Source organism: Phalacrocorax aristotelis, chromosome 1, assembly GCF_949628215.1.
Source record: "Phalacrocorax aristotelis chromosome 1, bGulAri2.1, whole genome shotgun sequence".
Classification (NCBI taxonomy): domain Eukaryota; kingdom Metazoa; phylum Chordata; class Aves; order Suliformes; family Phalacrocoracidae; genus Phalacrocorax; species Phalacrocorax aristotelis.
In genome coordinates, this window is record NC_134276.1 from 142,914,186 (window position 1) to 142,929,090 (window position 14,905).

A 14,905-nucleotide genomic window follows, 5' to 3' on the forward strand; every position below is an offset into this window, starting at 1 on the left:
CTGGAGCAGAGGGAACAGAGGAAAGCGCAGTGCGTGGTACTGATTCCTAATCCAACCAGGTATTGCCCCATCATCCATGACCTGCAATCTATCTGAAGCATGGCATTTTAATCTCGCTCTGAAGGTCTGGATGTTATGGAATAGGAAACTCCATGAGAAATTGTGTTGCGTTTTCCCTGGGTGATGAGCTACAGCCTCCCTCAGTAGTGACGGTGTCTGTGCTCTTGCAGCACAAGAAAGGGGAAAGCTTGTACTGCAGCCAATCGTTTTGCCACCTGCCTTTCAGAGCTTGATCTAAAGACCCTGGAGTGCAGGGGAGCATTTTGAGGGGCTGTGAAAGGACTGGTGGGGTCTGGTGTGCAGAGGAGTTTTATTGTGACTCCTTGAGTCAAGAGCCAGGGAAACAGTTTTTCCTTGAGATCTTGAGATGTGAAATAGCAGCCTGTGCTTTCTTCATTGCTGACATGCAGTCAAGGATGATGGGAAGTGGTGAGAACGGACTAGCTGTTTCCTGCCCTGTCTCCTTTGTCCTTGAGCTCATGAAGGTTAGCGCTGGTAGCCAGGTGTGCAGCACGTGAAGGAGAGGAGCCAGGGGTGGGGCCTGGAGATGCAGGATTGGACAGTGCAACAGAAGAGAAGTAAGGAAGGATCAGCAGGGTAATCCTGGACCTGGTCTCCCGGAAAGAATCTGAACGCTATGCTGGTTGAGTGCTCCCAGAAGCTCTTGTATTTCTCTGTGCTGGCTGAGTGCGTCCAGGCATCTAGGATGTGCAGGAAATAGTAATGCTCTGTAGGGCTCTTTCTTCCCCCTGTTCCTCTCCTCCCTGTTTCTCCCCCCCCCAAGATGCATAGTCCAGGAAGGCTGCGGTGCAAAGCAGGTTAAGAGCCCTTCTTTGGGGAAAGTGCAGTTACCTGCCTTAATCATATACACGTTAGGAGCTGAGGTCTGCCTAGGGCTGGTTTGTCCTCAGCAGGAAAGAAGAAGAAAAACAAAGCTCTCCACCTGCTCTGTTTGGGTATGCCACCTGTGAACACCAGCGCTCTGGTCTTTCTTCTGTACTTCAGGTTCAACCCTCAGATATTTGTGACCACTCCCTGTGTGCACTTGGCTTGTGGTCTCTCTGGTACCTTTTTTGCAACCATGCCTGGAACTCAGAAGAATAGGCACAGTCCAGAAGAGAAAACTACAGGAGGAAGTCACTTCAGCTGCACCCTGCCATTACAGCTCAAGCTGAGATCTTGACCTTTAAATTTGTGTATAATGGTGGAGCCAAATAGCAGCCGCCATGGCTCTGCAGTACATCAGTAGGGGTACGAGAAGTGAGAAAGTACTGTTCACAAAATGGAATCTGTGTCCATGGGGAAAATTAGGTAGGTGCATAAAGTCTGGCAAGTTAAATATGAAAATACCATTAGACTATAGAAAACACAGTTTGAAAAACATTCAACAAAAGATACTAAAGCTACCAGTGTTGGGTTTTTTCCCAACTGCAGAAGGAACAGGAAGCCTGCTAGAGAGGTGGAAACAGTATAAGATGAGAGGTTGAAAGGGAGTTCAGAGATCAGTTTGAAGCAAACCAAAATTAGTTTCTGCATCTGGCTACAGGTAAGAGGAACTTGGTGATGTTTTCTACAATGTAATCCCTCCCTGGGGAGGATGCATGCCACAGTCTCTTGCACATCACCGTGTCCATGGAATACATGTCAGGACTGAATGAACAGACAGGTGATGGGACCTGATGGGATACCTCCTCGAGTGCTGCAGGAGCTGGCTGATGTCACTGCGAGACCCCTCTTTGATATGTTTGAAAGGTTGTAGAGGTCAGGGGAAGTGGAAGGAAGGGAAGGTCACTCCTATCTTGCCTACCTTCAAGAAATGCAAGTAAGAGGATCGAGGGAACTGCAAGCCAGCCAGTGTTACCTTGGCCCTTGGGAAGGTGACGGAGCAAATCCTCCTGGAAGTCATCTGCAAACTTGTTAAGGCCAAGAAGGTGATTAGGAGTAGCTAGCATGGATTTACAAAGGGGAAGTCATGCCTGGCTAAACCAATAGGCTTCTGTGATGGAGTGACCAGCTCAGTGGACAGGGGAAGAGCATTGGATATTGTTTTTTGCGACTTTAGTAAGGCTTTTGACACAGCCTCCGTAACAACCTTGTAGATGTACTGATGAAATGTGGACTACATAAGCACACAATCACAGAATGCTAGGGATTGGAAGGGACCTCTGGAGATCATCTTGTCCAACCCCACTGCTTGAGCAGGGACACCTAGAGCAAGGGGCACATCACCGCATCCAGGTGGGTTTTGAATGTCTCCAGGGAAGGCAACTCCACAACCTCTCTGGGCAGCCTGTTCCACCGCTCTGTCACCCTCACAGGAAAGACCATTTTTTCTCATATTGAGGGGGAACTTCCTGTGTTCCAACTTGTGCCCATGGCCCCTTGTCCTGTCATTGGGCACTATTGAAAAGAGCTTAGTCCCATTGTCCTGACACCCACCCTATTGTTAGATTTTTATAGGTATTGATGAAACCCCCCCTGAATCTTCCCTTCTCCAGGCTGAACAAACCCAAGTCTCTCAGCCTTTCCTCATAAGGGAGGTGCTGCAGCCCCCTGATCATCTTGGTAGCTCTCTGCTGGACTTGCTGGAGAAGTTCCACATCCTTCTTAAACTGGGGGGCCCAAAACTGGACACAGTACTCCAGATGTGGTCTCGCTAGGGCAGAGTAGAGGGGGAGGATAACCTCTCTTGATCTGCTGGCCACACTCCCTTTAACACAGCCCAGAATATTGTTGGCCTTCTTGGCCACAAAGGCGCATTGCTGGCTCATGGTCAGCTGCTTGTCCACCAGCACTCCCAGGTCCTTCTCAACAGAGCCACGTTCCAGTAGTTCAGCCCCCAGCCTGTACTGGTGGATGGGGTTGTTCCTCACCAGGTGCAGGACCTTGCCCTTGCTCTTGTTGAATTTCATGAGGCTCCCCTCGGCCCAGCTCTCCAGCCTGTCCAGGTCTCGTTGGATAGCAGCATAGCACTCTGGTGTATAAGCACAGGGAGGTGGATCTGAGAAACGACTGAATTTCTGGACTTGAAGGATTGTGATGAGTGACACAAAGTCCAGGTGGAGGCCAGTAACTAGTGGTATACTCCAGGGGTCTCTGCTGGGGCCAGTACTGTTTAACGTCTTTATTAGAGGCCTTGATGATGATGGGATGGAGTGCAAACCAAACAAGTTTGCCGATGATACAAAACTGTGGGGAGTGATTGGTACACAACGTGGTTGAACTGCCTCCCAGCAACCTCAACAAGCTGGAGAAATGAGCCAACAGGAATCTCATGAAGTTCAACGGAGAGATGGAACTGGTGAGACATAACTCCATGTACCTGTGGACAACAAGCTGGCCAGGAGCCAGCAGCGTGCTCTTGTGGCAAAGGCAGCCAACAGGCTGCTGGGCTGCATTACGTAGAGTGTTGCCTGCAAGGTCAAGGGAAGCAGTCCTTCCCCGCCACTCAGCACAGGTGACACACATCTAGAGTGCTGTGCCCAGTTCTGGGCTTCCCAGTTCAAGCGAGACACAGGCATACTGGAGCAAATCCAGCAAAGGGCTGCTAAGATGAGAAAGGGACAGGAGCACGTGCCGTACAAAGAGAGGCTGAGAGCACGCTGATCATTTTTCTTGGAGAAGGGCAGGCTCGTGGGGTGTCTTGCCAAAGTGTATAAACACCTGGTTGGAGACGGGTGGGGTAAAGCAGACAAGCCAGACTCTCCTCTGTGGAATCCAGTGACAAGACACAATGAGCAGAAATTGAAATAGGGGGAATTAGAATGAAAATGGTGGTGAAGCGCTGGAACAGCTTGCGCAGAGACGTTGTGGAGTCTCTGTCCTTGGACAAGGTCAAAAGCCAGGAGGGCATGATCCTGAGCAACCTGCTGTAGGTGACCCTGCTTTAAGCAGGTGTCTTGGACAAATGGTCTCCAGAGGTGCCTTCCAAGCCCAACCCCTCTGTGATTCTGTGACTAGATGGGGCCTGACCTGAGGCCTGGAATGCTCCGTCAGTGAAAGGGCTGGCAATAGCTTAAGGTGCTTTCCAAAGAGCTTCCCCAGTGTTGGCATCTTATGAGCCCGTCTTTGGTGCTGCAGTGCTTGGAAGGATTTGGGAAGGGGGAAGGGGTCTGGGAAGCTACAGAGCAATAGGCCTGACATTTGCTGCAGGCAAACGTGTAGAAACTGCACTAAACCACAAACTTAGCAGCTGTATGGGTAAAGGTGGCATTTTATGATCGCGTCAACGTGTCTTCTCTAAGGGAAGGTCAGCTGCCATCAAGCACGGGGACAAGGGGGAACTCCATCATAAAATGAGGGACAGCTGATTTTGGGGAAGTCACTCAGTGAAGTATCCAGCGTAAGAGGGAATATTCCCAAAGGGATGAGTAAAGTAATCAGTCAAAAGGGTGCATGTTCAAAGGAGTGTTCTGAACGGAAGTCTTGGGTTGGGAGGAGGCAGGTCTGTGAAACTCTCAGTTCAGTTCTCGTGGCAGCCACCCAAGCAGCGTGAGCACTGGGAGTTTTTAACAAAGGTGTAGAAAACAGCAGAGCAGTTTCCTGACACAGTATGAAGCTTAAAGTGTAGCCAGGAGGGGTTTCCTTTTCCCTTTTCCCCCTCCCTATTTTTCCTGATTCATTCCTAGCTAGATGGGTTCTTCACAGCACAGCGCATGACCCTTCTTTGCGCCAATGTGTTAGCTGTATGCATGGTGTCATGTGCTCCCTGATCTGCATGATATCTGCATGATATCTCCATGTGTTCAGACTCCATCTTTCACCTTCTGTTTTCACAAAGAGGAAGTGCCGGACTCCAGAGTTACAGGTGCTCTCAGAGACCTCTTCAAAATCTTGTCCAGCTGAGCAGTGACTTCTGTGGTGTATTGAAGTCGGGAAAGGTGAGTAGTATTCGCAGTTTCTGTGAGTGGCACTTGCAGTTTCAGAAGACGGTAGAGAGCCAGTTTTCCTGTGTCTGTTATGTGGAAGAAAGGACTCTGTCCCCTCAAGCCTGTGTTTGCTTTCTCTTCTACAGCTTACCAACCTAAAAATGATTTACAGTCTTCAACGGGCTGAGGTGTGGAGGGAGGGGGAAATAGGTATGTAAAAAGCAGAGTGGGGGTTTTCTGCTGCCTGTAACACGCACAGCACATGCTGGCATTTCTCTGAAGGAGGCAAAAATGTTCTGGGAATCCAGAGCTGATGGTTTGTGTATCGGCTGCATCTCCTCTGTCCCACAAGCCCCGGTGCCTAGTGAAGAGTGGTGGCTCCGTGCTGTTGCGTTTGGAAACCTCTCAGTGTGGCTGAGAAGTAATTTTCTGGCTACATGGAGGGTTTAGTATGTGACCCATTCGCAGTAAGCAGGGGCGAATGACAAATGGCATTGTGCCATCTGGGTTTTCTGCTCTGTTCCCTTTCTCTTTGGTTAGAGATTAAAGCTTTTGCTGTTTCTTGAAGCTCTCTGTTCTGGAGCATGGGGATTTGGATTTGGAGATGGAGCAGAGGGAGGCAGGAGAAACGCAAGAATCCTCCTTGCTGCTTCCCCCTCAGTTGTGCATTGACCTGGAGGCCCTGTGGCAATACTGAGAAGCCAGGAGACTGTTTCAGAAATGACCAAAAGGCATAATTTAAGCATGCTGCCCTGAGGTGATGGAAGGAGAGGTTGGCTCTCCCGTGGCACTGTCCCAAGGCTTGTGGTCTGTTCCCTTCCCTGTCAATGTCTTTCTCTTCTTTCTTCCCCTTCAGATCATGACAGTTGTCTTGGGAGAGAAGGCTCTGACGGGAGCAAGAATGCCCAGGATGTCCAGTTGCCTGCTAAAACTGACCAGGTTGGTGCTGCGCCAAAGGTTCAAGGCTCTGTTTACCCTCACCATTTTATTTGTCTCTTTTGCGCCCATCATATTGTACTGGAGAATCACCCAGGACCACAAGGGCAGGGGCCGGGTCTACAGCTTGCCTGTTGAAATCCACTGTGGTCACTCTGTGCCTTCTCCTCCTGGCGCCACTGCTGGTGAGCCCCATCCTTCCCCAGGGGATGTGTTTTTTGTGGAGACTTCAGAGCAAACAAACCCAGGTTACCTGTTTATGTGCTCTGTGGAGTCAGCGGCCCGGGCGCACCCTGGAACAAGGGTTGTGGTGCTCATGAAAGGTTTGGCAAACGGTAATGGCTCATTACCCAACCACTGGGGCTTCTCGTTGCTGGGCTGCTTCCCCAACGTGGAAATCCGGCCGCTGGACTTGCCGGAGCTTTTCTCAGGGACGCCTCTGGCAAAGTGGTACTTGCAGGCTCAGCAGCGCTGGGAGCCTTATTACTTGCCCGTCCTGTCTGATGCCTGCAGAATTGCCATCATGTGGAAGTTTGGTGGCATCTACCTGGACACAGACTTCATTGTGCTTAAGAACTTAAAGAACCTCACCAACGTGCTTGGTACCCAGTCCAAATATGTCCTGAATGGGGCCTTTCTGTCCTTTAAGCCCAAACACAAGTTCATGGAGCTTTGCATGCAGGACTTTGTGGAGAACTACAACAGCTGGATCTGGGGGCACCAGGGCCCACAGCTCCTAACGCGTGTCTTCAAGAAGTGGTGCTCCATCAGGAGTCTTCGGAGCAGTACGAGCTGCAAAGGAGTGAGTGCTCTGCCCCGTGAGGCTTTTTATCCCATTCGGTGGCAGGACTGGAAGAAATACTTTGAAGTGGTCAGCTCCTCAGAGCTTCACCACCTCTTTAATAACACCTATGCAGTGCATGTATGGAACAAGAAGAGCCAAGGGACGAGGCTGGAGATCACATCCCAGGCTTTGCTGGCTCAACTGCATTCTCACTTCTGCCCTGCCACATACGATATCATGAAGAAGAACTCGGAACGGCAGTGACTCAAGGGTCAGCTAAGAGGTGTTGCCTGGGAGCCCATAACTCTCCAACTGTTTGATCACAAATGAACCTTCTTTTGAAGTGACGTGGTGGGTGTTGAGGATAAAAGTAATTTGTGGGGTGTAGGTGGAGCCTGTAGCTTCAGCTGATGCCGGTGCAGCTCTTTGTCTTGACTTCAACTGCCTACCAGCATCATTTTGTTCGTCTGCAGGACCTTTCTTCTGCGCTGCTTGGTCAGGTAGAGAAATCTCAGATGGGGAGCAAGTGCTGGGCCACTTGTGGCAGCCTCCATCAGCCTTTCAGAGGAGTAAGGCCCCTTTCTACGGCTGTTAATCTGGAAGAGGCCTTTGTAGAAATGCATAACTCAGCCTGATTCTCAGGACTTCTGAAGTGCAGCCCTGAAAGCAACAAAAGGATGGGAGAGCAAAGAACAGGAACTGAGGAGGAAGTTAAGGGTGTTCTAGAGGAGGAGTCCTGAGAAAAATGTGCAGGAAAACAGAGGAGAAAGGAGGAGCTAAAGCAACTTATTTAGTTCCTTTCTCTTCTGAAGCCTTTGGTGGAGGAGGCTTTCTCATGTCCGGTTTGAGGAGAGAGCAGGATGCTCTCTGCTGGACTTGCTGGAGAAGTTCCACATCCTTCTTAAACTGGGGGGCCCAAAACTGGACACAGTACTCCAGATGTGGTCTCGCTAGGGCAGAGTAGAGGGGGAGGATAACCTCTCTTGACCTGCTGGCCACACTCCCTTTAACACAGCCCAGAATATTGTTGGCCTTCTTGGCCACAAAGGCGCATTGCTGGCTCATGGTCAGCTGCTTGTCCACCAGCACTCCCAGGTCCTTCTCAACAGAGCCACGTTCCAGTAGTTCAGCCCCCAGCCTGTACTGGTGGATGGGGTTGTTCCTCACCAGGTGCAGGACCTTGCCCTTGCTCTTGTTGAATTTCATGAGGCTCCCCTCGGCCCAGCTCTCCAGCCTGTCCAGGTCTTGCTGGACGGCAGCACAGCCTTCTGGTGTAACAGCCACTCCTCCCAGCTTGGTGTCATCAGCAAACTTGCTGAGGTTACGCTCTATCCCATCATCCAGGTCACTGATGAATACATTGAACAGGACTGGACCCAGCACAGACCCCGGGGAACGATTTCAGGTGCAGATGAACAAAGAATGAGCTGTTCCCTTCCCTGCATCTCAGTGGTGGTCTGACAGAAACCAGGAGTCTAGTGTTTCTTCTTAGTCCTGCTAGATGCCTTAATTCCTGGGGAAACAGAGAGCTGACTCCACAGCACCAGGCTCTGGGCTACAGTCCCCTCCTTGATGGCTGGATATCTTTGAGACTGAGCCATTGCTACGCTTGGTATTAGGGTCTGGCAGCAGTCATTGGGGTCAGAGTCTTAGTGGCAATACTTATATCTAAACTTGGTCTTTTCCTGCTGCAAGGGTTGGCTCAGGAGTTAGTGCTCACATGCAGTGTTCTGGTGCATGACAGCACTGCCTCTGAGCTTGCTCACCAAGCAGCTTATACTGTGGCTGTAGCTAACAGCACTGGTAACATTAGAAGAACCACTTCTCTGCTGTGAATTCATATGCCACCATTCTCAAATAGCACTGTCACTGGGTGCAAGCTAATCCTGTCAGTGCTGCTGCCTGAGAAAATAACAGCTCCTGCTACCATTTTTTCACATTTGATGAAGCTATTGAGCAAGCTTGCTTGACTGAAATCGAGCATGCTTGGTTTTTTGGAAGCTGTTACGGCTCTGTCTTAATTCATTCAACAAACTTCCTACTCTATCTAAGTGTAATAGCATTACTGACCATTTTCCTCTAATTTTAGACTACTGCTTATTGTTTTTAGGGAGGCAGAAGCTGAATTGAAGCTGAATGATGTTGCCATGACTGGTTATGTGATTTTCTGTTTGTGGCCATTACTTACATGCATCATTGGTTCTCTCGGTTGCAAATAACAGATGGAGTCTCTGTATTTTTTTTCTGGATAACTTCAGCAAGATGCCAGCACATCTGTGGCCAAATTCTGTACAGTGATTTGGGAATCAACAGCTATTAAAATTGCCATATCATTTCTCCCCACAATCTGTTTTTTGCAGAAACTTATTAATATCCTCCAACTCTTTACTGTGGCTTGCTGCTAATTATTCTTACCCAACGGAGTGTCTATCAAGCACTGCATTAGAGCTGTATGAGTGGGTATTTACTTTCAGGAGAAAACTTTTATTTTTGGAGAAAACTTAGTTCCAAAAAACATGTATGTGAAATTGGATATTGCAAGGTTCACTCTGGAAAGGTGAAGCTGTGATTAAGTACAAAAGGTGCAGTTAAGAGACAGGTACCTTAAGCATGTCCTCTGTATATAGCTGCAGTATCTTATGACTTGATCTAATATACCCATTACAATTACAATACTTACGTTCATCTCACTTCAAATATTCACGCATGCTTGGTGTGCCATTCTTTCTGGGTCAGAAGGAGGAGCTCTAAAGCTGTTGCTAAAATGCTAAATACTAATTCCCCGAAATACTAGGGGAATTAGCTGGCGGATTTATCCCTGTTTGGCTCTGCACTGCTCTTCCATGCCTGACCGACTGATTAGTCACCCACTGAATGTTGGTATTGTGAGATCTTACATCATCTACTCTTGTTGGTAATGTAAATCTAGAGAAAATGGAGATCTTCAGCTGTTTTCTGGTGCATCCCAAAAATACTCCTGTCAGGCTGCTTATGATCAGTGATATTGTTCAAGACCCCTAGCAGCTACTTGAGTATGCAGCAGCGCTTTGCTGGACCTTTTTCCTTTCTGTTTTTGCTACTGAATTTGTAGCAAATGTACACACCCCCTCCACTGTTTTTCTGTTCATATGTCCACATGCTTACTTGAAGGGACATCACTGAACTCAACAGTGCTTGACTCATTTTCCTAAAGACAACTGGGACTGGTGCAACCACTCCCAAGGCTGATTAGAGCTACGTTGCTGTGTTTCTACTTAATGTACCACAAATGTAGCTTTTGAATAGTTTAATGGCATAAGGCAGTTGGGGTTGAACTAAAAATATGCAACAAAGATGAGCAATAATAAGACAAAGGAAGGTAGGTATACCACACTATACTTTCATTTAGCCTGTGAAGCTAGATTTGGATGTTCGTGACATATTCTGACCAATTCAGCTGTACCAAATTCTCCAGCCCTGCCCCAGTCTTGGTGCCTCCAGCACTGGGTCCCATACTAAGAGCTGCAAGTCTCCTATGCTTCCCCAGCATCTGATCCCCTCTGGCTAAGACAGTTGTTTATATTGGTTATGCTAAGGTGTAGGCCTGGAGGTTTGAGGACTTCCACATAAGTCATAATCTGAGAATTACACAGTTCTAAATTAATTACGTAAAAGCAATTCTAACCGCTTTCAGTGTGAACTGAGAATGTAACGATTCATTTTCTGACATAGCTAAACGCATGCCCTTAAAGAATTTGTACAGTTTACGTCTTGCCATTTTTTATCACTATTTGAACTGTTGTGAACATATGATAATGTTCTACAATAATGTTGCTCAACAGTGTAACTTTTTTCCTATTAGGAGTGATTTACCAGTTTTCAGGGACTTCCAAGTATCTGCTGTTGCAGTTTGAAAAATAGAGGATTACAGAACTCATGTTGTACCTTCACCCAATCATCCAATTGTAATCCAGATTTGGTTGTTTGCATTATTCTGTTGTCTCTGGTTTTGCTACTGAGGAAAACATCAGTAAAGCACATTTACAGTCATGTAGGGCAGGAACCCTTTTGCTTACTGCAGGGTGCTCCAGGACCCCTTAGGGGCACCAAAAGTAGATGTGAGCACATGCTGATCCAACAGCATCAGATTGGGTGATGTCATTGCACAGAGGAGCTACAAGATCTTCCATGTCTGTTCCCTTTATACTATATTTTATCCTTTTTGTGCTTGGAACAAGGGAAATTATCATTCAAATACCAGACTTTACATTATGCAGTAAGGTGTCTTTGTACATTTTACACTTTTTATTTGGACTGGGGTTTTTGTTTTCTTTTGGTTTTTTATTTGCTTATTTCCAGCACTGCATTGGTTAGCTAGGCTTTTAAATTTATCAAGGAAGGTCATGAAATTATATGCAGTATTTTGCAAATCATTTATTGTCAGAAAATATGCATTAGCAGGTTTCTCGCTCTGTTGAAGAAATTCTTGTGCTGTGAGAGTATCCAGCCAGTCCTGGTCACACTCTCAGAGGGTCTTAGCATCTGCATTGGTATGAGACAGAAATGAATTACAGAGCAATAGGCCTGACATTTGCTGCAGGCAAACGTGTAGAAACTGCACTAAACCACAAACTTAGCAGCTGTATGGGTAAAGGTGGCATTTTATGATCGCGTCAACGTGTCTTCTCTAAGGGAAGGTCAGCTGCCATCAAGCACGGGGACAAGGGGGAACTCCATCGTAAAATGAGGGACAGCTGATTTTGGGGAAGTCACTCAGTGAAGTATCCAGCGTAAGAGGGAATATTCCCAAAGGGATGAGTAAAGTAATCAGTCAAAAGGGTGCATGTTCAAAGGAGTGTTCTGAACGGAAGTCTTGGGTTGGGAGGAGGCAGGTCTGTGAAACTCTCAGTTCAGTTCTCGTGGCAGCCACCCAAGCAGCGTGAGCACTGGGAGTTTTTAACAAAGGTGTAGAAAACAGCAGAGCAGTTTCCTGACACAGTATGAAGCTTAAAGTGTAGCCAGGAGGGGTTTCCTTTTCCCTTTTCCCCCCTCCCTGTTTTTCCTGATTCATTCCTAGCTAGACGGGTTCTTCACAGCACAGTGCATGACCCCTCAGCTGCATGACCCTTCTTTGCGCCAATGTGTTAGCTGTATGCATGGTGTCATGTGCTCCCTGATCTGCATGATATCTGCATGTGTTCAGACTCCATCTTTCACCTTCCGTTTTCACAAAGAGGAAGTGCCGGACTCCAGAGTTACAGGCGCTCTCAGAGACCTCTTCAAAATCTTGTCCAGCTGAGCAGTGACTTCTGTGGTGTATTGAAGTCGGGAAAGGTGAGTAGTATTCGCAGTTTCTGTGAGTGGCACTTGCAGTTTCAGAAGACGGTAGAAAGCCAGTTTTCCTGTGTCTGTTATGTGGAAGAAAGGACTCTGTCCCCTCAAGCCTGTGTTTGCTTTCTCTTCTACAGCTTACCAACCTAAAAATGATTTACAGTATTCAACGGGCTGTGGTGTGGAGGGAGGGGAAAATAGGTATGTAAAAAGCAGAGTGGGGGTTTTCTGCTGCCTGTAACACGCACAGCACATGCTGGCATTTCTCTGAAGGAGGCAAAAATGTTCTGGGAATCCAGAGCTGATGGTTTGTGTATCGGCTGCATCTCCTCTGTCCCACAAGCCCCGGTGCCTAGTGAAGAGTGGTGGCTCCGTGCTGTTGTGTTTGGAAACCCCTCAGTGTGGCTGAGAAGTAATTTTCTGGCTACATGGAGGGTTTAGTATGTGACCCATTCGCAGTAAGCAGGGGCGAATGACAAATGGCATTGTGCCATCTGGGTTTTCTGCTCTGTTCCCTTTCTCTTTGGTTAGAGATTAAAGCTTTTGCTGTTTCTTGAAGCTCTCTGTTCTGGAGCATGGGGATTTGGATTTGGAGATGGAGCAGAGGGAGGCAGGAGAAACGCAAGAATCCTCCTTGCTGCTTCCCCCTCAGTTGTGCATTGACCTGGAGGCCCTGTGGCAATACTGAGAAGCCAGGAGACTGTTTCAGAAATGACCAAAAGGCATAATTTAAGCATGCTGCCCTGAGGTGATGGAAGGAGAGGTTGGCTCTCCCGTGGCACTGTCCCAAGGCTTGTGGTCTGTTCCCTTCCCTGTCAATGTCTTTCTCTTCTTTCTTCCCCTTCAGATCATGACAGTTGTCTTGGGAGAGAAGGCTCTGACGGGAGCAAGAATGCCCAGGATGTCCAGTTGCCTGTCAGAACTGACCAGGTTGGTGCTGCGCCAAAGGTTCAAGGCTCTGTTTACCCTCACCATTTCATTTTTTGTATTCTTTGCCACTGTCATGTACTGGAGAACTGGGGAGAATGCTGTGGGGCAGCTCTACAGGTTGCCTATGCTAAGCAGGGATGCTCAGTTTTTGCCTTGCCTTCTCCGTCCCAGCACCGCTGAGCCCCATCCTTCCCCAGGGGATGTGTTTTTTGTGGAGACTTCAGAGCAAACAAACCCAGGTTACCTGTTTACGTGCTCTGTGGAGTCAGCGGCCCGGGCGCACCCTGGAACAAGGGTTGTGGTGCTCATGAAAGGTTTGGCAAACGGTAATGGCTCATTACCCAACCACTGGGGCTTCTCGTTGCTGGGCTGCTTCCCCAACGTGGAAATCCGGCCGCTGGACTTGCCGGAGCTTTTCTCAGGGACGCCTCTGGCAAAGTGGTACTTGCAGCCTGACCATCAGAAGGAACCTTATTACTTGCCCGTCCTGTCTGATGCCTGCAGAATTGCCATCATGTGGAAGTTTGGTGGCATCTACCTGGACACAGACTTCATTGTGCTTAAGAACTTAAAGAACCTCACCAATACCCTTGGTTTGCAGGCTCAGGGTGTCCTGAATGGGGCCTTTCTGTCCTTTACGCCCAAACACGAGTTCATGGAGCTTTGCATGCAGGACTTTGTGGAGAACTACAGCGGCTGGATCTGGGGGCACGTGGGCCCGTGGCTGCTGACACGTGTTTTCAAGAAATGGTGCTCCATCAGTAATATCCAGAACAACATGAGCTGCAAAGGAGTGCGTGCTCTTTCCCCAGAAGGCTTTTATCCTATTCGGTGGGAGGACTGGAAGAAGTTATTTGATACAATCAGCTCCTCGGAGCTTCACAGGCTCCTTCACAACACCTACGCAGTGCATGTGTGGAACAAACTGAGCCATGGTACAAGGCTAGAGATCACGTCCCAGGGTCTGATGGCTCAGCTGTATTCCCAGTTCTGCCCTGCTACAAGCATGAAGATGAAGAAGGACTCTGAAGAGCAGTCATGGCCTCTAACGTTACCTGTGGGCCCTTGGCTGCAGGGAGGTTCCCCAGCCTGAAGAAAACCGAGTGCCTTTCACCTTCCGCAGAGCAGGTATTTCATGTGACACCTCAGTGATTTTGTACCATTTCCAGTATTGCCTCATATCCTATGTCATGCTTCAAATATACCCCACACCAGAGCAGCTGGATGCCCAAAGATGACTGTGACCCCCTGGGAAGCCCGGGCTGGAGCAGGCTCCTGGCAGGACCTGTGGCCCTGTGGAGAGAGGAGCCCACTCTGGAGCAGGTTTGCTGGCAGGACTCGTGACCCCACAGAGGACCTATGCTGGAGCAGTTTGTGAAGAACTGCAGCCTGTGGGAAGGACCCACATTGGAGAAGTTTGTGGAGGACTGTCTTCTGTGGAACAGACCATAGGTAGGGGAAGAGTGTGAGGAGTCCTCCCCCAAGGAGGAAGGCATGGCAGAGACAATGGGTGGTGAACTGACCGCAACCCCCATTCCCCGTCCCACTGTGCTGCTGGGGGAGAGGAAGTAGAGAAATTGGGAGTGAAGTTGAGCCCGGGAAGAAGGGAGGGGTGGGGGGAAGGTGTTTTAAGACTTGGTTTCATTTCTCATTACCCTGCTCTAATTTGATTGTTAATAAATTAAGCTAATTACCCTAAGTCGAGTCTGTTTTGCCTGTGAGATGGTAACTGCTGAGTGATCTCCCTGTCCTTATATATCTCAAGCAACAAGCCTTTAGTTATATTTTATCTCCCCTGTCTAGTTGAGGAGGAGGAGTGATAGAGAGGCTTTGGTGGGCATCTGGCATCCAGCCATGGTCAACCCACAACACCCCAGTGACATCTTATTATTGTCACTGGGGACCTAGTCAATGGATTATGCATGCACCTAACCCTAATGCAGATCACACAAGCAGATAAGTGACTGCAGGCATCACTGCCTGTGATGGGAACACAAGTGCCTATACCATAGACTTT

At 48.5% G+C, this 14,905-nt stretch overlaps 2 protein-coding genes across 7 annotated transcripts in view; both read left to right on the forward strand.

The window, feature by feature from the left end:
* LOC142066123 (lactosylceramide 4-alpha-galactosyltransferase-like) overlaps window positions 1-7,147 on the forward strand; it is a 23,821-nt gene extending 16,674 nt beyond the window's left edge. The window contains exons 1-3 of one of the 4 annotated variants that reach the window (XM_075113178.1): window positions 1,066-1,371; window positions 4,841-4,940; window positions 5,785-7,147. In XM_075113178.1, coding sequence (XP_074969279.1) covers window positions 1,343-1,371; window positions 4,841-4,940; window positions 5,785-6,912 — 1,257 coding nt within the window. In that variant the 5' untranslated portion in view covers window positions 1,066-1,342 and the 3' untranslated portion in view covers window positions 6,913-7,147. Of the gene's footprint in view, window positions 1-1,065; window positions 1,372-4,809; window positions 4,941-5,784 lie in introns of those variants that run through there. The other 3 variants (XM_075113160.1, XM_075113169.1, XM_075113189.1) reach the window with 3 other exon arrangements.
* LOC142066139 (lactosylceramide 4-alpha-galactosyltransferase-like) lies at window positions 5,783-14,587 on the forward strand. Of its 3 annotated transcripts, none has more exons than XM_075113210.1 (3): window positions 5,783-5,867; window positions 11,831-11,961; window positions 12,806-14,587. In XM_075113210.1, the coding sequence occupies exon 3, from the start codon at window positions 12,809-12,811 to the stop codon at window positions 13,979-13,981; it is 1,173 nt and encodes a 390-aa protein (XP_074969311.1). In that variant the 5' UTR covers window positions 5,783-5,867; window positions 11,831-11,961; window positions 12,806-12,808; the 3' UTR covers window positions 13,982-14,587. The 3 variants fall into 3 exon arrangements, with proteins under 3 accessions (XP_074969311.1, XP_074969302.1, XP_074969321.1); XM_075113201.1 differs by having other exon boundaries at window positions 5,787-5,867; window positions 8,759-11,961; XM_075113220.1 differs by lacking the exon at window positions 11,831-11,961 and having other exon boundaries at window positions 5,793-5,867.
* The last annotated feature ends 318 nt before the right edge of the window (window positions 14,588-14,905 follow it).

Excerpts from the sequence above, each read along its gene's own strand:
- LOC142066139 (XM_075113201.1), top strand. The coding sequence starts at position 11,821 with ATGTGTTCAGACTCCATCTTTCACCTTCCGTTTTCACAAAGAGGAAGT. Across the intron at positions 11,962-12,805 it reads GTGTATTGAAGTCGGGAAAG|ATCATGACAGTTGTCTTGGG; the intron begins GTGAGTAGTATT and ends CTTCCCCTTCAG.